The 20,676-nt window shown below is 41.9% G+C and overlaps 1 protein-coding gene across 11 annotated transcripts; it reads right to left on the minus strand.

Annotated features, from left to right (window-relative positions):
• Nucleotides 1–563: 563 nt before the first annotated feature.
• EOGT (EGF domain specific O-linked N-acetylglucosamine transferase) lies at nt 564–19,698 on the minus strand. 11 transcript variants are annotated; one of them, XM_058845158.1, is made up of 17 exons: nt 19,591–19,698; nt 18,253–18,298; nt 17,191–17,415; nt 16,735–16,835; nt 16,051–16,159; nt 15,868–15,962; nt 14,686–14,790; nt 13,495–13,601; nt 12,112–12,215; nt 9,535–9,627; nt 8,633–8,704; nt 8,063–8,149; nt 6,940–7,008; nt 6,233–6,294; nt 5,098–5,217; nt 4,025–4,127; nt 564–3,659 (listed from the first exon to the last, which is right to left on the minus strand). In XM_058845158.1, the coding sequence occupies exons 3-17, from the start codon at nt 17,398–17,400 to the stop codon at nt 3,513–3,515; spliced, it is 1,584 nt and encodes a 527-aa protein (XP_058701141.1). In that variant the 5' UTR covers nt 17,401–17,415; nt 18,253–18,298; nt 19,591–19,698; the 3' UTR covers nt 564–3,512. The 11 variants fall into 11 exon arrangements, with proteins under 11 accessions (XP_058701141.1, XP_058701147.1, XP_058701140.1 ...); XM_058845164.1 differs by having other exon boundaries at nt 17,191–17,420; XM_058845157.1 differs by lacking the exon at nt 19,591–19,698 and adding an exon at nt 18,747–18,881.
• Nucleotides 19,699–20,676: the final 978 nt, after the last annotated feature.

Below are 20,676 nucleotides of genomic sequence, written 5' to 3' on the forward strand. Positions count from 1 at the left end.
TGAAAAATATAAAAGTTAAATCCTAAGGCATCAGTAGCACCCTCACACTCAGGCCTGAGGTGAGGACCTGAAATGCAAGAATGAGGAAAGTTCATGAATGAGCATCAAAACCCAACCTTCTGTGGCCATTTCAGGGCCAAAGTCAGAGGGGATTCAATAGCAGTTCATTTATTACAGGCAAAAAGCCCAATCCATGAGAAATGAGTGTTCAGAGGAGTGGAAATAAGAGCTCAACTTAAGGCAAACACTGAAAATTGAAACAATTATTCAGTGTTGAAATCAAACATTTTACCTTTCTGAGCACATAAGCTCTTAAGAAGAACGTTTTCTGTGGTTTTTCTCCTTAAAAAAAATTTCAGGATTAAGAGATGTGCTAAGCCCTGAGTTATCTCATTAATGGTACTGGTAAGATTAACAGCAAAAATTAAACAATTCCCTTATTATTTAATGGCTTTTAAAAATTTATTGCTTTAATATTTATAATCAGACTCTTAAGATTAATAATGCTGATTTGCCACCTCCCCATCACAAACCATTTTTCACACTTACCCAACTTCCACAGAACTTGCCAAAGGAAAAACTGAAATTACATGTTGATGAATTCTGAAGTAAAAAGGAAAGAAGCCACATGCATCCATAAATTATTTTTTATTCCAAATCCAGCTCTTGGTTGACATTGTACAGGAAACACAGGCAATCCCAAAAGCATTCAGGACTTGCAACATTACACAAAATCCCAAAACTGAGTTCATCACACTGATGCCAAGGTCCCCCTTAGACTCTAAACTTGGGTAAACTGGAGACACCAAAAAAAAAGTGAAAAAAATCAGAAGTAAAAAAGAACTTCCCATGGTAGGAAAACTTAACCCAGAGCTATATCCTGCCTTAAGTGGCCCAAAAGTCTCTCTTTGATTTCCTCAAATTCCAACTTCCAGACAGACCCAAGATGGTCCAGATGCTCTTCAAGTCACAATCCAGACCTCTCCTGTCGTCCAAATTCCCTCAGGATTTATTGGCAAAACCCAAAAATCCAACCAAACCTTCTGCTGCCAAGAAAATTTTGTACTATTTGTAAAGTTAATCAACACAGTCTTTTCATCCCAGCAATATTAAGCCATAAAGGCTGAATAACACGTTGGCCATCAAGTGTTGACACTGCACTCAAATTTGCTGAATCTGGTGAATGTTGGCAGGATATTCTGCCCTTGGATTAAGTCCCTGCAGCCTCTCCTCTACACATATGTTCAACCATTTGTTTTAGTGACCACTTGAAAGAGCAGCTCCTCATTAGCTGCTCCTGTGCAGACCCAAGCACTCACTCACTGCCTTCAGCAGCCTCACAGGAAGTTCAATAGATACAAAGATTTTCACAAACCACTCTTCAAACCCCCTGCACTAAAGCCAGCAGTGCAGGATGGCAGCATCACTGAATGATGATGGTTCATTAAGTAAATAGAATGGTTCTTAAGTAGATAGACCTGAATATCACTTTGGACCTCAGAACATCAGCCTGAACATGAGTCTGAAATTCATCAGAATGGCAGGAGAAAGCAGAGACATGTGAGTCCCTGAAATTAATAGTATTAAAACCATTTGCCTCTAAAACCTGGCAAATTACCAAAAATCTTACACTTTTTTTTTTTTAATTAAAAAACTTTTTTAATAAAAAAAAATTATGTGCACAGTTCATAATTAAATGTCTTCTTTCCTTTGACTTGGTTTCATTCAAACACAGACATTTTACTGGCTTAGGTTGTATATATATATTTTTTTTTTACTTTAAAAATCCCACAAGGTAAAAACCCCAACTGACACATACAAATACAAGAAATGGTATTGCTCTAGGACTTTTTTTTTTTTCCCCCTCATATTAAGAAGTGCAATTTTGCTTCTATGGTCCTTTAAAGTGAAACAGTTTTCTCCACACAACAACACTCTCCAGGAAGAATTGCACCAGATACAGAAAATATATGAAGGTCTCAGCTCTCCCTAGCTTCCCCTATGCACTGATTAAGGGGGTGAGAGATCCATATGAAAATTGTGCTTACAGTAACTCATCCCTACCAGTACAGACAGGTCAGTAAATGCACCCACACTCTGGGAAATTGCAGGGGAAGGGAAGTCAATACCATCTACAATTAGAGCAGTGAAATGTTTGTATTTAGCAGAACTCTCCTCTTTTCCATACAAACATGTGCCTGCCCCGAGCCACCTGTATGGCTGAACAGCAATTCCAGCACGGGGATACATTCCCCAAAAAATCCATAATTTAACACACAACTCCAGGGTTTTATCTCACTGAACTTGATTCTTCTGCACATCCTCCTGGCCCCACTTAAGACAAAAGAACTACTACCTTTATTTTCCCCACTAGAACATCTCAGCTCCAGGGGGAATTTGAAAAAGAATTCAGCTTTGGTTTAATATTCCCTTCACTGAAAACAGTGAACTGTGCTACTGGCTTTGGAAAGATTTCATTTTAAAAGTTTTCTGGATTAACTCTTCAACATTTTGAGGAAACAAGAATATTAAAAATTAGGCTTTTAGTGACTCCAAGAACAGGGATCCTCATCAGTTCCTTTCTTTTCAGCTGCAACTGAAAGACACTCTACACATTTCATCATCTGCCCCTAAAAAACTAGAAGGCCATTCCCTTTAGAATCCTCAAAAAATTCAAGTTTTATTCCAATTTGCTCAAGCTTTCCAATGCAGAGTGCTGGGTTTTGTGAAAAAGTAGGAAACACCCAGATTACCTGAATTTTTAAGTACTCACTTAGTAAAATATTTACCTGCTCTGAGACAGAAAACTCAGTGAACCTACTGTGCAGATTTCTTGTATTGGAACATTTACAACTACAGGGACAAGAGTCAAAGTTTATATTTAAACGCAAAATCATAAGTCTGTGCTCTCTAATGTGAAAATGTTTTTAAATTTAAAGTAGAAGCTTGCAGTGTCTGTTGACCTTGGATCTACCCCAGAAAACCTTACATGAAATGGGTGGACATATCTCTGTATAAAGAGTATTTCAGAATCAGGAATGTAGAAATACAGTGCAAAAAACCCAGAAATAGTCTGAAAAATAGTTTTTACATATCAAAACCTCCCAGATTAGAAAGGAATTATAAAGACAAGGTGCTAAGCAGTGGTCTGACCAGTTAACAATGGGTTATTTCCCTCACTGGGGGAAATTTATTTTTTTATGGGCTTGTAGTGACAGGACAAGGGGGAATGGCTTCAAACTGACAGGGAGTGGGTTTAGATCGGATACAAGGGATAAATTCTTTGCTGGGAGGGTGGGGAGGCCCTGGCACAGGGTACCCAGAGAAGCTGTGGCTGCCCCTGGATCCCTGGAAGTGTCCAAGGCCAGGCTGGATGGGGTTTGGAGCAGCCTGGGATAGTGGAAGGTGTCCCTGCCCATGGCAGGGGATGGAATGAGATGGGCTTTAAAATCCCTTCCAACTCAGACCATTCTGTGATTAATTAAAAACAGTATTTCAATCAGCAGTCTAATTTAGAATTCATCATGTTTTACCCTAAATGGCCACTTCGAATGCTGTGAAACATGATTTGCAGCCAGAAGCACCAAATACATAAATTCTTCCACATCAAAGGAGTAGTTTGTAAATTTTGGATGTTCTCCCAGTGTTGGGTGGTGTCCCTAGAAAAACAAGATGAGGGCTTTTAGACAGAAAAAAAAATATCAATACATCTTCCATTCAAAAAAGCAAGAAAAAAATCGAGGATCTGCCATTTTAATTTATTATTTCTGATCCACTGATCTGCTCTGAGGCAAAAGAATCAGCAAAGGAACTGCATAACAGCCATGCTGTGAATGGTTCATGGCCAATTAATTTCATTTCTCTTCTTCTCTCAGCCATTAATATCAAATGATTTCTTAATCTTAGCAGGGAAGTTAATTTGGCCTAAAGAATGAATATCATATTTCAAATACCAGAACATAGCAGGATAACTGTGAAGTCCTTCAGTTACAGCACCTCACCCTTCCAGTGTGGCCATCATTACCTGATCCTGAGGGAATACTTTATTCCTTTTCCTCCAAGTGATGTAATGAATGCCTCTCAGCCTTGCCAAATCCAGGTAACAACGTTCATCTTCACAATTGTACCTAGGGACAGGCAGAAAAAACAGATTTACCTACAGAGATTATGCTGAACCTACCAGGGTGAAACAGGAAAATTTTGAAATGTTTGCTGTCCAGTTCTAAGGCACCAAAACCATGGACAAATTCTGCTCCACTGAAACAGCAGCAAGGGCTGCCTTCTGCTCTCAAGATGTGGCCTTGGAGGCAGTTTGAGGCACATCTGCAGGTCAGACATGTCCCTGTCCAGCTGCAGCAGCTCTTGGACATGTGAAAAACAATCCCTGAGTTTCTGAACTTATTTGGAGACTGGACAAAACATTCTCGAGCCAAGCCTACGCTGCAAAACACCAGTTCTACAGCCTTCCCAAAGCAGAATTTCCCAGGATGGAGAATTCAGAGCTCTTCTAACAAGCATTCTGGATTTCAGCTTTGTTCTGTAGATTGGAGTGTCTGCTAACACCCCTACTTTGTGACAAAATATGTTTAAAAGGAAGCTACAAGAGTAATTTAGACAAAACACGACAACACAGGACTGACCTTGGCCAGCAAGCTGGAGCTCATGTCCTGAGCAGAAAATGGAGGATATAAAAACCTCCAGGGGGTTGCTAGCACATAATCAGTTCATATCAATAACAGCCCTGGACATGCACATAATCAATTCACCTGGATCACTAAAACATCATTAGATCTCAGACTCACCAGGCAGAACCTGAGCAATGAGGTTTTCTCATTGTTTGCCATTTTCCCATTATATTTATGCCATGGAAGATTAAGAAATCACAGGCTAAGCCTGTGTGATATAATTACACTGTATTTTATAATGAAAGCTTTCTCTGATTTGATCCCCAGGAGAAGCAGCTGCCAAATTTGAAGTCTAAACAAGGCTGCAAGACAAACAATCATGGTCAAATACCAGGGAGAGGCTTCATTAACACACAGCAGCAACCAGGAGCAGTTGTGTGTGCAATAGAGGGGTAAGGAGGGACAGACTTACAGCTCAAACACAACAGCCCAGTCTGGCAGAAAGAGCAGGTGGGTCAGTCCAGCTCCATGGATCCCAATGAATATATCAGAGTTGTGGGTAATTCTCAGTTGCTCCGAAAACTCAAGTTCCCTGCAGACAGCACAGCAAAAGTGGTGATGATGTGGCAGCTCTATCCACCCCAGCAGAACATGGGAAAAGCACAAAATCGGCTTAAGGGAATACTGAAAGAGAGAACTGATTTTTCAAGGAACAATACTAAGAATCATAAATGCTGCAACCTGCAGTCACTCAGAATGGAAGAAATGGAGGCAGGTTGCAAAACTTCACAAGAATTTGTTTCAAAAATATTCCTGTCAAAGTTTTTGAAAATTTAAGGGTTTTTCTTTTCACTTGTCTTTTAAAAAACTACATCACCTTAAAAAAAAAAACAAACAAACCAAAAAAACTAGGAACAAAATACCCCAAACAAAACCTAAACACCCAGCATAAAAGACCTGTTTCTGAACTGTATTCAGTGTCATGTAAAATACACAGATAAACATCCTCCCACTGTCTCTGTTTGGTCAGAACACAGATGTCTCAGTGCTGCTTCAGTTTCTCACTCCTCCTGCATGATTCATGACAGCTCCAGTGGAGCTGCTGCCATGTGGGACAGGCATGAATTGTTTGGGAACTTTTCCTTCAATCCATTTCTTCCTGGCACAGTGCCTACTACACCTGGCACCACAAACTGACCTCAAGTGGTGTCTTCAGGGGCCACCAGAGCAGCAAATAATCAGAGTTTACTTTAAATCAATTTTAAAATTGATTTCAATTCAAATCAATTTAAAATTGATTACTAAACTAAGGCTCACATAAAATAAGACGCTGACATCAAAGAAGAGAAACCCCTGTTAACACAGTTACTGCAGAGCAATATGGAAAAGAGTGATGGGAACACAGCTGGCTTTGGGAGAGGGAACAAAAGGGATTTCAAACCTTGTTCATTGTGCAGCAGCTTTCACCTGAGCCTGCCAGCCCTAAGCAGTGCAATATGGAATGGGTGTGCTGGACTATCTCACCCAGCACTTCTCCTTCCCAGTCCTTGGGTTTTGCCCAGGTTAGACCTGGGGACAGACAGACCCAGCTCACAGCAGTGACTCACTTGTACTTGTAGTCCACCACCCTGACCTCCAGCGTTGACACTGTTTTCAAAGCATTCACAAGCTGGGGAGAATAACAAAAAGACAAGGATTTGGTGTCCTCCTAGCCTCAGTTTCTCCCTGCATAAAGTGGGGATGATAATCCCAGTTCATTTTTGTCAGGTACTGACAGCAGAGAATGAAAACAGGTATGAAAACATTAAATACTATCATTTCACCATGAAATAAGCTTTTACACATGTCCACGAAGTTGCATGATTCGAAAACATAAATCAATAAGAAAATTCATTATGTTCTGAGTGCACAAACTCTGATACAAGGGCTTGTGCATTCCAATCTGCACACATTACAAAGGGTTTTGTTAGATTTCAACTCTGGAGATGCTATAAATAAAAGAAATAATCTGAAAGTGAAATAATTTAATTTTATCAGATCTGCAGTGTCTGTTTGCTCAGAGGAAATACTTTTAGTATTACATTTGTAGTCTTCCACTGGATATTTGGAAAGGGCAGCAAGGTTCAGTGTCTGGGGTACAGAAATGGAGACTGCCTAGAAGACATTTTAGAGCAAATTAATATAAACATTGGACATATTTGTCTGAGATTTGCCAGGAAATAGATGTCTTGGCTGTACCTGAAAACAAAATATCGACCCAAATAGCAAAATTTAACTTCTAATAAATCTTTTTTAAAGATATAAAGGACCACACCTCATTCTGGTTTAATATTCTCCGGTAATCTGTGCTGCGTGCGAGGATGGTGACTCGAATTTTCCCATCCTGAAAAGAAAGAAGCAGCAGTGTATTAGCTAAGAGGCAGCTCTCACAGAAAAAAACAATCCCAAACTATTCTGTATTTATTTCTGGCAACGATTTGAGCGACTAAATATGTTCCTTCCACATGTAATAAATGATGTAACCACCTTAAAATTCACATTGTATTTTTTGATGGATTCAAAGCATCAAAACCTTCATGAAAGTCTGATTACTAACCAAGAACTAAATATTTTCTGAAAGATTTATTTTATTTAGTACAAAAGAGCCTTTGTATTACACATTACATGGCAGTTTTTGAAAGCAGGAAAGCAGCTTTCTGGATGCCTTGTGCACAAGTTCCTTGGGAAAAAAAATATTTTACTTCTATAACAGTTCCTCCTTTTACCTCTTTTAATTAATTGGACTCACAGGGGTGAGCATTCCAAGTGAAATAAAGAGATTTAACTGCATGACTCCCATTAGTGTCAGCAGGAGAAGCATAACTAAATGCCTGTGCAGAGCCATGAATGTGCCCCTCAGCAATAATACGTGGGCTACTCTCCAGCAGACAGCTAGCCCAGAACTGCCCTGGCCACCAGGGCAAGGTGCAAAAACCATCAGGGTGAGCAACAGAGGAACCCAGACCAGACAGATGGTGCTGGGCAAGCATGGAAGGACCAGATTCTGCTGCTTCCAGCTCTGAGCCGAGCTCAGCAGTACCCGAGGGCTTGGATAAAGGGCAAGCTCTGCTCTGGGATCCCCACTGCTGCTCCATGGAACACGTGTCTGACTCAGCTGGGAAGGACACAAAGGCCTCCAGAAGAGAAAATGGATACAGGGATGAGACCCTAAGGTCAGAAGGAGAAAGCTTTAAAGTCTGTCCTACAGAAATAAGACATGAAGGCAACTTCCACAAGCATACACAAATGTTCTCTGAAGGCCTTCACAGGGAAAAACCAAACCCTAAGCATCACGTGGAAGGACAAAAAGACAAAAAGTACAGATACACTCCCATTCCCCACTGGATTCAGTTTGTTCTCTGGCAAGAGCCACCAGCTCCATATTGCAGTTCTCATACCTTGGGTCCCTCCTGGGTAATATTTAATCTGTGCAGCACATGCTGGGAAAAGGCTCGGAACAGCCCCGTACCGTGACAGCCAGAGATCTGAAATTCAAAAAGCAGTTGTTAACATATAAAGTTATTTTGCTCAGAAAACTTGAGCTTTGAGATCAGCTTTTTACCATTCTTGTGGAACAAAAGCCCAGTATCATGCACTGAGCTATTCACTGCAACACAAGTGGCACTTTCATTTAGGAAGAAATATAACTCTAGTGCTAGAGCCTGAGTGTGTGAGCTAATAACCTCAGGGAAGCCTGACTGTTCAAGCTCTTGTGTTCTGCAAAAATACCAGTTAGTTCACAGTGCCCACCCATCAAAGGGGAATAATTTGCACCTCCTGAGCTGTGACATAGGAGACTGCACACAACCAGCTGGAGTAACTTTAAAATCCCAATCTTTAGGGAAGATCATTCTGCTTGGAGTTGGAGCCGTCACTGCAGTGTGTTTCATGATATTGGAGGGATTCCCCAGGTCGGATTCCACCCTGCCACACCCTCCTGGTGAGCACGGAGGGGTAAAGGGACTCACCAGAGGTGTGTTGTAGAACAATCCATAGCGCATGCGGGGCAGCAAAGAGAACACGGCTTCTTTAAAGCACACCTGGAAAAGGGATCACAAGGAGTTACACCCTGAGTTACACCCTGAGTTACAGCCTGAGTTACACCCCACTGCTGCCTCCCCCAGCACACCTGGGTAAAGGGGATCACAAGGAGTTACACCCTGAGTTATAACCTGAGTTACACCCCACTGCTGCCTTCCCCCAGCCCATTCCCTGCCAGCCCTGCTCCTAATGAGCCAGCAATTACTGCTCCTGCCAAGGACAGCCTGACTCCCTCGGCTGTGCAAATGAATAGAACAAAGACCCCAAATGAGCTCCCACTTGGAACAGGCAAGTGTGGGAAGAGGTGATGAAAACACCCCAAAACAGAACAAACATGGGCTAAAGAGAAGGAAACCAGTTAGTGAGTTTAGGACTAGATTGAAGAGGGCAAAATGAGCTCTGGATGAATGGATGCATTTTTTGGTGTAATATTTTTTTAATGATAAGCAGCAGGAATGCCAAGAGTAACAAGAGGAAAGAAACACCTCAGGGGGAATAAGAAGACTTTAGAAAGGCCATTTGAAAACCCTTAATTTCAGTCAGGAGTCCTGAAGAAGCAAAACCCATTCTTAAATAGCACCTCTCACCAGTTTTTGTGTCTCAGGACAGAAAAGTTAGGTCCATCTATATAAATGATAGCCACACCACAGAATCAGGTTACAGCTCTGTCTCTTGTTTCTGAGGTAGAATACTCATATTACACAAATTAAACATGCATGGAAGGTATTAATGCTTTCCTCTGGGCCACCCATAACCCCAAGCAGCTTGAGAAGTTGTCATATTTGGCCCATAGTGACCATGACTTAAAACAAAATATAGAATTCCATACCCTTTTGGAGTCAAAAGTTTTCAAGTGAATTATTTCATGGTCAGTAAATGCCTTCCATGTCTCACTGAACAGGTCACCATAGCCATATGAGCTCTAGGAGGAAAGCAAAAAAACCAAGGGTACAACAATTATATAAATGCACATGAGAACCTCTCTTCATGATTCACAGGTTCTGTATATGAGTTTTATATATACAGTTAATATGTGCAACACCACCATGGGACCCAAGGCAGCCTAACACAGAACACAGACATTACACAGCACCAAACTCTGTGTTTGCACTGGCAGGCAACTAAAATTACCTCTCAGGTAGTTAATTTTTAATAAAAACTTCTATAAGTTAGCAAACTAGACAATTCCTTCAGTAGCAAATTATAATATCTGAGTTAGGAACGAGAACTACTTACTACTTTTCCCAGAGTCAACAGAACACAAGTTATATTTGAAGAAACACAAACAGGGATGGTAGAAGGCCTGCATCTCAACCCTTGAGATTAAAAAAAAACCCACCTGGAAATTCAAGTGCAGCACTGAAGGTTGAGGTAAAAAGTCACAACAAGCTTGTTTTGTATATGAAATATGTATCACAAATTGAAGGCAATGATCTGATTTGATGCAAGAAACACCTAGGAAGTTTTTATACAGAGTAGTAACACTTTTCCCCTTTGCAGCAACGTTCTGTGGGGAGCTTTTAAAGAGCCATCTACTCCCTCCACCATTATCCCAGCAGCAGGGGCTCCTGCCTTCAGTGTGTCACCTTTCCTGCACATCCCAGGGCTGAGTCACCACCTCTTGCTCTTTGAATGCAATTAAATGCAATTAAACCTCAGTAGCCCTGGTGCAGATTCTTCCTAAAGCTTCCTTTCAACTCTGGGGCTGGCTCAGGCTGCTGGGAAAGTTGTGTGGGAACATTCTAGATAAGAAATTTGAAAATAGGACTACAAATGATAGCAGGAGAGAACAGAAATCTGGTGAAATGTAAAAGAATCTAAAGGGCACCAGATTTCCTTCGGTTCAAGAGGCCTTCCTCTTGCTCTGCCATTAGGATTTAATGAATTTTACAGTCCAGACTCCCTTCTGGCCATGCATTACAAGAACTGCTCTCCCAGATTAGAAGTGGAGAACTGATGAAAGCACCACTTTCCAACCCTCTCTGCTCTCCTTAAAAGTGCTTTATAAACATTTCTTCCCTGCATTTGCAGAGGATCTGCACACCAACACCCACTGGAATTCCTGCTCATTTTCTGCTTTGTTTAACCTACATCTAAGGGCATTACTCTTTAATAAGAACAGTAGCTAGGAAGTATGGCCAAATCTAATTACATCAAGGGGAAAAAAAAAAAGAGAATGAATAATAAGCTCAAGTCCACCTTTTGATGAGCACAGACAGTTCATCAGCAGATGACTGGTGCCATCACCTGGTTTTACACAGCAATGAACTCCAGCTGCCTGAGTAGGTTATGCTCATTTAAAATGATAACAGTGTGGCACTACTTTTAAAGGTACATTTGAAAGAGTTATTTGATTCTGCAAGACAATATAAGACAAAAGAGTTGCTTTTCAAAGTAATTTACAATGTTGTCTGACACCTGATCTTTTCAGAAAGCCATCCAAGCTGGATTAACAGGTCCCTGTGCAACACCTAGAGAGTTCACTTATCTGACAGATGGCACTGATTTTAGCTTTAAAATACAATAGAAGTAGAAAAGAGAGTTTCTTCTAGCCAAGCAGGTTTCTCATTAAACAGCAAACAGGGGATATTTGCAGTTCTCTATTGAAGTTTACTTGTCCAAACACTAAAGAAAACTCAGCATGATCACTGATTTATGATCACTGGTGTGGGACAGTGTCATATGCAAGAACTGCTATTTCTGGACCTAATTATGCACATTATCAGCCATAATACAAATCCCTCAGCTTTTTATTTAGTTTAATACCCTCCTACACAACTTAAATACTATCCAATAAAACTAATATTACTCACAGTCATGGTTTCAATTCAGCAGTACAGCAGAAACAGCCCCACTTAAAAACTTGTTTTATGCTATCATGGCAATGTGAGAGGTGATTGAGGGGAGTAACTGCAAGATGGCTACTTAAAGGAGTTAAATATTAGACTCTGTTTATATATATATATATATATAAGGATTTAATTTAGCTGTTTTCTTTACTACAGGCTGCACATTACTGATTTACAAACATGCAAGATTGCATTTCTTTTTAAATATAGAAGAAACAGTTGAGCAAATCTACTTCAATATTCCAAGAGAAAAAAACCTACAAAAACCAGTCAAAACTTCAAATGCTACAGATTAGAAATACTGGTCAGGTTATTTCTGAGGTCACACTAAAGAAAGGCATAACTGTGCACTAGCAAAGCTGAGCATTCCAACAGCACATGGTTTGTCATAGAAAATCTGTTCTCTAACTATTACTCATGCACCTGTATTAAAAAGATCAGGAAATTTATGAGTTCCACATGGCTGTGGCCACAAGAGAGCCAAGGATTGGCTGCTAAAACCTTCAGAGCCTCTATACAGCAGAAATACAAATTTGTTAAAAGCACAGCAGACTTACAGTGTCCCACATGACTATGTTGACATCCGTACTGAAGGAATTATTGATATGCTGGGTAATGTAAAGATTGACAAAATCACAGAAATGATGGTACATATTAACACCTGAGAAAGAAAAAATAACAATAGTATACATAAAATTTATTATTAAATTTAATAATAAATAATAATAAAGTTAGCAAAACACTGCATTACTTGCTCCACTTTCATTGGCTCATGCATTTTTCCTGATTAGCATCCTGCATTTTATATTAGCTTCCCCTGCTTCCGACTCCTTGAATGCTCCTAACACACCTTAAAAAGGAACCTCTAAAAGGAAGGAATCAAGGAAAGAAATCTGAGGTATATGTTTTTAAAAAGTACGAAAAAGAAGAGTGGCCAAAAGAAAGAATGAGGTGAGCTTCATGTGCTATTTCTCTTTACAGTCTGCAGCTGATTTCTGAAGGATATGAAAGGATCTCCTGCTTTAGCACAGCCCAGTCAGACACAAGAAAACATGAAAAGTGGCCTTCAGCACAGGTCTGGGTTCTGCTTTAGTGGGGCTGAGGGAAGCTCTGTCTCTGGGACCACAAGACAGAATTTGTGCTTTCACACAAGCCAAAGCCCAAGTCATTCCTCAGGTCCTCTCTCCCGTTCATTCCTGGTGCACAAAATTCCATGAAACAAAGGAGGCAACACAAAGGAGGTGTGCTGGTATTGCACTAATTGGTATTTGGTGAGGAGGGTCCAGTTCCCTGCAACAACTTTGTTTAAAATGTCAGGCAGTGTCAGGGGAAGAGGAGCAGCTGGGCTCACAGGGACAGAGCCCAGCACAAGGCTCAAACACAGCTCACCCCACTGCAGCTGCGTGGTTTGTCCTCAGCACCCTCCTCCATCAGCACTGCACCAACAAAAAGGCTGCTGAAGCTCAAAAAATGTCAGATTCCTGAAGGTGCCTGGGTGCTGCCCCTCTTGGAACAGCGTTTCCTATCCCTATTCCCAATGCACACAGAATCTGCTGCTGGGTGTGTCCTGCAGGACACAGACACCCACACCTGGTGTTCCATGGTATGGAACTTGTCACGCAGAAACACAGCCACAACAGCCTTTGGCACGAAGCCAAACACTGCCAAGCCACAGTCCAGAGAACAACTGCGCAGGGCAAACAACAGGAAAATATTCTGATTTGGTTTTTTTAAATCATCTGTGGGAAATTATAAGATTTTCGAATTTCAGTTTCCAAGTTCGTCACCGGAACTACACCAAAAAAAGGAACTAAAAAGTTACATCATTTTTCATATTACAAGTGAACTTAACTGTCACAAAGGCATAATGTAGATGGGCAAGTTGAATATGAGCTTTTTTACTGCAGTACAAAACAAAATAAACTAAGGACACCAATTACCTGCATCTAATTTCATGAAGTACGTTGGCTTTTCAATAACAATGTCACACTTCTCATCTTCTAGAGGCCTGAAGTCTAATGCAGTGAATGTCTGGAGCTCTGCAAACCTAGAAAGATTCAATCACACAGAATATGCTTTGACATCAACTCATTTAAACAAATGTACTTCATATGTCCCAGGTTTAGTAACTGTCCTTCCAGTCCATTTCAGTTAACAGGACTGCTGAAAACTGATAGAGTCTGACAATTAAAATGATTTGAAATTATAATGGAAGGTTCTTCAGGGCTTCTAGAGGTTAAACACTGCCTTTGATCTCAGGAGTGAACAGCACCTTTGATCTCCAAATCAAGGCAGCAGGGATGTAACAAAGAGCCTCAAAGCCTGGATCTGTGGCTCCACCCAACTCTATCTGCCTTGTCAAAGACACTTAAGAGAGATTTCCATGCTTTGGTTGGAATAATGAATGTAGAGGCAGTATTTATTGTTCCTGCATCTAAACAAGGATGAGCAGTTGTGATGACAGTAGCAGCTAGAGGAGAAAAGTCTTCCTCCTCTGCAGCAGCTCTTGACTTCAATGAAACATCAATGTAAAATGGGGGGAGAAAAAGAAAATACAAGTAAAGCATAAGAATGAATTATTATATGGACCTTAATGGCTCCAGTTCCTTCATGAATGAACTGGCAAGCTTTGAAGGGCTAACATGCAAACTGTGATGCTCTGCACTTCTTACTCAGCCTGTGGACTCAGCCCACCTCACACTCCTGGCACAGGCTCCCTGGGAACACTGTCAGCACATCCAGATCATCCTCACCAAGGGCTGTGGGAATTCACACACAAGAGCAGCTTCAAGGGTCTCCCCACAGAGCAATCACCCCCTCTACACACAGATCAGGCACAGCACCAGCAGCTTGCCCACAAAACACCTGAAGGTTAGGACTTCCAATTGCAAGATGCTTTCACATCTTTTGCTGCTGCAAACGAGCAGGACACAATTACTCAAAGTGTGGTTCAGACTTTCTGCAGAGATGTAATTATCAGAGGTTTCTAATGTGAACTCTCAAACTGACCTTAAAAGGAGCAAGTATTTCCTCAGTATGAAATCTCCTGCACACAGCTGGCAATGCCAATGACAAAAATCAAAAATAATTAGCAAGTGAACTTGGAAGCAGCCTTGACAAGAGATTCTTACCAAGACTGCAGAGGGCTCTTGCGTTGACCTTCAGCCAAAAATGCTCGAACGTCGAGGGTGCAATGACCTCCAATTTCTCCCTTCTGGAAAAAGTCTTCTTTGAATCTAATGCAAATTAGAAAAAGTCTATCAGCTTTTGTGCAACAGGGCTACCAGTGCCCTGCAATCTCAATTACATACTCAAGCCAGTGCTAGTCTCAGTTCAGCAGGGCACTTCATACATATTTAAAACCTGAGTGTTTTCCTCAGCGTAAATCAAGAATTTCCCACAACTCCCAAATAAAGATTGTGGTGTCCTTGAAGGTCTAGAAATCATCTTAGAAAGCAGCACTAATCCACCCAGAATGTTATTAAGAATTATTTACACATACCCACATGAGTACTTTAATTAGATTTTCCTTCATGAAAGTGATGCATCTCTGCACGACAGGACCATCCAACACTGGTTGGAGTTTTTATTTGTCTTTAACAATTTCTTAGGAAAATTTACCTCAGGTTTCACAACCCACTTTGCCACCCAAGGATTTTATACGACTTATAAAGATTGATGTGCAAGAACAAATTTCCTGAAAATAAGTTTCCAGCTAAAAGCACTGTCTAAATTAGCTTTCAGGACAGGCCGTGATGATGACAAAACCCATTCTGAAGGGTAATGTCAGTCTCAGTCATGACCAGATCAAGACAATGACTTCAAAGACAAGGCAGAGGGTTCATGCCAGCACCACTGGCATGGCTTTTTCATCCAGCTTCCAATATGTAGTTTTTTAATTCAGGATGTGGAAGATCTGGGTTCAGATCTCTCCTCAGTCAGTCAGTATCTAAAAATGCAGCTCCTGGATCTGGTGTAAAGGGAAATGAAAGGTCTTGGTTCCTCAGACAATAACAATTGTATTTTGCACATCATCTGATCAAGGAAGGACATGACTGGAGACACAGAAACGTTTTCCTCTCTTATATCAGGGAGGATTTCAACCACCCATCATCATTCCATAGAACTGAGAACTTGGGTTTTTACACCAGCAATGAAGAGGTGCAAACCTTTACAGGGCTTCAGCAACAAGCCTCTGATCAGCAGTAAAACCCACGGCAACAGGCAAACCAGCTTTGTTAAACAAATTCTCAAATCCTTTTCCCTGCCATCCCGTTTTTGCTATAACACATCAAATCAGAGAAATCAGAGACCTGTCATGGTTTCTCTTTACAGCTCGTAAATCAATGTACAAGTTTGTTGCTCTGCAATGCTGAAGGTACTGGGAACAGGTCAGAGACGAATCCCCCTGTTAAGAACAAGCAGAATTCTGTCAATAACAAAAATTATTTTTAAAAAAACAAGTGCAAAGTATCACATCTATCAGAAATACCTACTGTTGCTGCAGGCTTGCAATGGGTTTTCACTTCACTGAGCCTCTCTCGAACATACCCAAAGTCTGCTTGTTTCCAGAATATCTGCTGGGCTGTCTCGATGTCACTTGCCCTGATGAGGGAAGGAGAGAGGAAACAAATCAAGGTCTGTTCTCAATTCTACTAATAACTTCAACAGATAACATTTTTCCACTGAAAGTGGAACAGAAGAACCAGCCAGTTATTTTATTGGCATTTAAGATGCCAAAACAGGAAGCACTTATCAGTTGCATGTAAGTGAAAATATCAATGACAATTTAAAGCTACTCTCCCCTAAAAGGGTACAAGTTGGTTTTTTTCACATTTTTTTCCTGTTTTTAAAGCTAAGAAAGGAAATACAGTTATTTTAGGAATCTGAATTCAAGGCTAAATCAGAATAATGAAAACATTCTGGCAGAAAGCAGTATTTTCTAGCAGTATTTTCTTCTAATTTTTTAAAATAATGTTGAAAGGCTCATTATGCATAAATACACACATTATATATATATACCCAGGTGTCCAAAAAAATCTTTTAAAAAAACCATTCTGTATTCAAAAAAGCTTTAAATTCTAAATATTGCAATAATGTTTACTTCACATTTATATCAAAGTGAGCACTACACTATTTTTTTACCATAATGCACAATAGACATTTAAAATTAAACTTACCACCCAGTTTCAACATAATCACACACTGGGTAATTGAACCTATTCTCTGATCTGCAAGATTTCTCATAACCCCAGCAGGATTTTAGTTTCTTCAAGTGTTTCTGCAACACAGAATGACTGAATCAGGTTTTGCAACAGGAAAATGGGAAATGACTTCAGTAAGTTTTTAGCTTTTAAATGACATCATGCTCATAAATCTTGCATAAAAGGCTTTTGGTCTGTTTTCAAGCAGAGTTTGAGAAACAACATCCAGATTCTCCATGCACAGCAGAGGCTCCAAAGTGGACACACATGCACAACAAGGTTACTCCTGTCTTTTATATGTTCTAAACCCTTTTCCCTGATTAATTGGCAAGGAAACAAATTAATCACCATCTTCAACTGCTAGAACTCCCAAAAGCAAACCACCCCAACAGGACATTTGAACAAAGAAACAGGAAAAAGCCCCAAACTTACTTTATATGGGCAAAGAGCATCCTGCTTACAGATTTCAGCAACATGCTGGTTATTGTGCAGAAAGTAGGGGATATGCTCATCTGGGAGGTTGATGGCTTTGTAGCTGTAGAGTGGCTCTTCTGGAATGTTTGGGAATTCAGTAGGATTTTCAGCTTGGGAATTAGCCAGAATTTCTTGCAGTAGCAATCCAAACACAAGCAACATAAACATGGCAACCTGTGAGTTCTGTACTTTATAAATAAAATAAGAAAAACAACAATAAAAGGAATTAACGCATCTGCAGCATTTCAAGCACATAAGACAAAATTCAGTCAGAGCCAGACATCAAGAATTTGTACTTGCATTTCTGGGGTGGTTTCTTTTTCCTGTGAAGACCAAACTTTCACTGAGAGGCCAGACTGCACAACCTCAGGATTATCTTTGAATCATTAGTCATTGAGTGTTATTACGTGCTACAAACTCCCAGTCAAGCTAAAATGGGTGTGTTTACTTTAGCTAAATGCCAAGGGATCCTGAGAGTTCAGTGTGGAAACTAAGTATAGAGCATGTAACATCCAGTGAGAAGGAAGAAAAAGTAGAAGAACTGGGGGGAGGGGTGAGAAAAGAAGGATTTTTAGTTTTAAAGTATGAAAATAATACATTCTCCACTTTGAACTAATCATTAGCTGAGGGAAAACTGGGAAGACACAAATAGAGGGTCACAGAATGCCTGTTTTTAGTGCTTAACATCACGTTAAAGAAATGTGACTACTGAGTATATTCTAGATGTATATTGTATATTTAATTTTATATATGATAAAAGTGTATTTATATATATACATATGCACAGACACACAGGCCCACACATCTGTATACCCTGAAGCTGGCTGCATACCTTCCTGCTAATGCAACCTTCTCATCTAACACCCCTGCTTTGAACCATTAAACTTCCTGAGGGAAAAAAAAAAAATGTATGGCCTGTATCTAAACTCCACCTTTTTTGGCATTATAATTTTCTAGAATTTCCATGTTTGCTTTCAACCGAAGCCTTTAGCAAAATTCCTACTATACAAGTAGTTTTACCTGTTTGGTTTGAGAGGATTTCTTCAGATTTCCCAGGTACAGGAACCTAGAGCAGAGGAGGAAGGTGGAGTTAGATACATCCTGCAAAAGGAGATTTCCTCGGGACACTGTCCTGTTCCTAGGGACACGTTCCCAGCAATGAGAGCAGCTTCCACAGCCCGGGCACTTTGCTGACCGGTCACTCCGGTCCCTTCCCCGGCGCACAGCCCGGGGTATTCCACAAGGATCACACCTCTCCCATCACAAACCCTGCGGTGTCCCTTACCCACCCCTGGCACTCCGGGGAGGTGCCCTGCACCCTGTGCCAGGCCCTGCTGGGTTCCGTGACAGACCCAGAGCCGGACCCAGCCCCCGGCCCAGCCGGATCCGGTACCCGACCCACGCCTGTCGTGCCCATGCTGGACCCGGCACAGCATCGCATCTCACTGCGTATCACCGCGTGTATCACCGCTTATCTCACCGCGTATCACCGCGTGTTTCACCGCTTATCTCACCGCGTATCTCACCGCGTGTCTCAGCCCCGCCGGCCCCGAGGAGCCCCGCGGCCCACGGCACCGGCCGCTCCGGCTGCTCGGCGCTCGCCGCCGGCCTCAATCCTCATGTCCGGGGGCAGCGCTCGGCCCGGCGCCGCCGGGCTCCCGGGGAAGCGCCCGTGCGGCTGCGAGCGAGGGCCGGGCACCGCCGGGACCGCCCCGCCCGGGGCGGCGGGAGCCGGGCAAGGAGGCAGGGAAGGAAAGGAGGGAAGGAAGGAAGGGAGGGAAGGAGGCAGGCAAGGAGGAGCCGGCCGGGCGCGGGTCGGGCGGCGCGGCTCAGGTGGGGCCGGCAGCGAAGGGCACCTGCCCGCGGGGGAGCAGCGGCGGAGCAGCCGCGTCTTCCTTCTGCTGCCGGAAATTAAGCGCTGCCGCCCCGGGAGCGGCGAGCGCAGGATGCGGAGGAAAAGGGCCTTTTCCTGCCGCGGCCCGGCAGGAAGCGCAGGCTCCGGCACCCCATTGTTCCAGGCGTCCCCCCGAGCCCAGGCCGGCAGCAGCGGGGCCGGGGCCGGCCCGGGACGGCCGCGCTCACCAACACCCCCAGGCGCAAAGGCAGAGGTTCAGCGGGGCCCGGCTCTCCCGGCACACCGCACCCTCCCTCGCTTTGAGCCAATTCCCGCAGCGATGAGCGCCGGGGGAGGCACAGGCACCAACACTCCAGACCTCCGAATCCTCCACCGCAGCCCAGAGCTCTTCTCCCCCTGTTCCCAGGTGGCAAACGAGGACCAAACTCTCAGCTCGAGGCAGGAAACCTGCGAGAGAACGCGGGTGCAGGCAGAGGTGCTGACCCCGCACGGCCAGCGCTTACCTGAATAAAGATAATTAATCTGAATGTCCCATTATCCACAAGTCATGGATCGCTGCGGTGCGTTTAGAAATAAACCAACCCCTCGTACATAAATACCGCAAGACTTCAACTGGCATCTGTAACTGTATTCCAACTTCATCTGCTATCTTCTACCTTAAGTAATATTTTCCTTTCACAGCACTCGGTTCACACCCACTCACCCTCCCCAGAACTATTTTTAAGTCTTTTCTCAAAGAGAACCAGAGCACACTGTTAGCGGAAAATTTTATTTTACGCTGACCCGTGCTTTTTACAGTTTATACATATTTTACAACTAGAAACCAAGGGGTTTAATTTCACTGTGATAACCATTCCACCTAATATTAAGGATCATTATAGCCCTTAGTAAAATGTAAGCACATAAATTACAACAAACGTGTAGCAGGAAAAACAAAATAGAACCCCTCTCTCATGTGTTTTTGACATGGGATTTTGAACATGGGCTCTTGAGTTCCTAAAGGAAGTGAGCACCAGAGTACTCTATTCCTCATCCAAACCCACCGACATCCAGAGGCCTTTCCATCAGCAATTCAGCTCCCTCTCAACACTACACTGAGTAACCTTTAAATAACATTACTTCATACTTGCATATGCAGCAAAAATGAGAGCTAAATTAGTTGCCTTCAGAAGGAATGTTCTAAAATAAATTTAGACAAAAGTGAGTACTAGAATTCTAACCTAATTCCTTTCATTCTGCACGTTACTTTTCTAGGCAATCTCAGAGCAATGAACTGTGTTCAAGCAGACATTAATGTTTCTTCAAAACAAGCATACAATTAAACAAAAGATGAGCAAACCAGGATATTTTCAAGTCTATGTTACCTTCAACAGCCACTTTGTTTTCTAAGGCTTTGATGATTAAGACACAGAAGGCCATCTGATTCTCAGTGATAGTAAAGGCTGCACTACAAGGGAATATAGAATCCAAAAATAGTCAATACAAATATTTACATCTACTTTACTAAAATTTAAAAAATCTAATACTTTTTGCATTTTTACATCTAAAACAGTTAATGCTGATTGCATGTTAAAATTTCTTTTTTATCC

This window comes from Poecile atricapillus, chromosome 9 (assembly GCF_030490865.1).
Source record: "Poecile atricapillus isolate bPoeAtr1 chromosome 9, bPoeAtr1.hap1, whole genome shotgun sequence".
In the NCBI taxonomy this organism is placed as follows: Eukaryota; Metazoa; Chordata; class Aves; order Passeriformes; family Paridae; genus Poecile; species Poecile atricapillus.

Bases quoted from the DNA above. Each gene is read 5' to 3' on its own strand.
- EOGT (XM_058845158.1), bottom strand. From the start codon at position 17,400: ATGTTTATGTTGCTTGTGTTTGGATTGCTACTGCAAGAAATTCTGGCT. The intron at 9,628-12,111 runs GTAAGTCTGCTG...CTTTCCTCCTAG, and splicing joins ACATAGTCATGTGGGACACT to AGCTCATATGGCTATGGTGA. The intron at 8,705-9,534 runs GTATGGAATTCT...TCCCTTTTCCAG, and splicing joins AAACTTTTGACTCCAAAAGG to GTGTGCTTTAAAGAAGCCGT.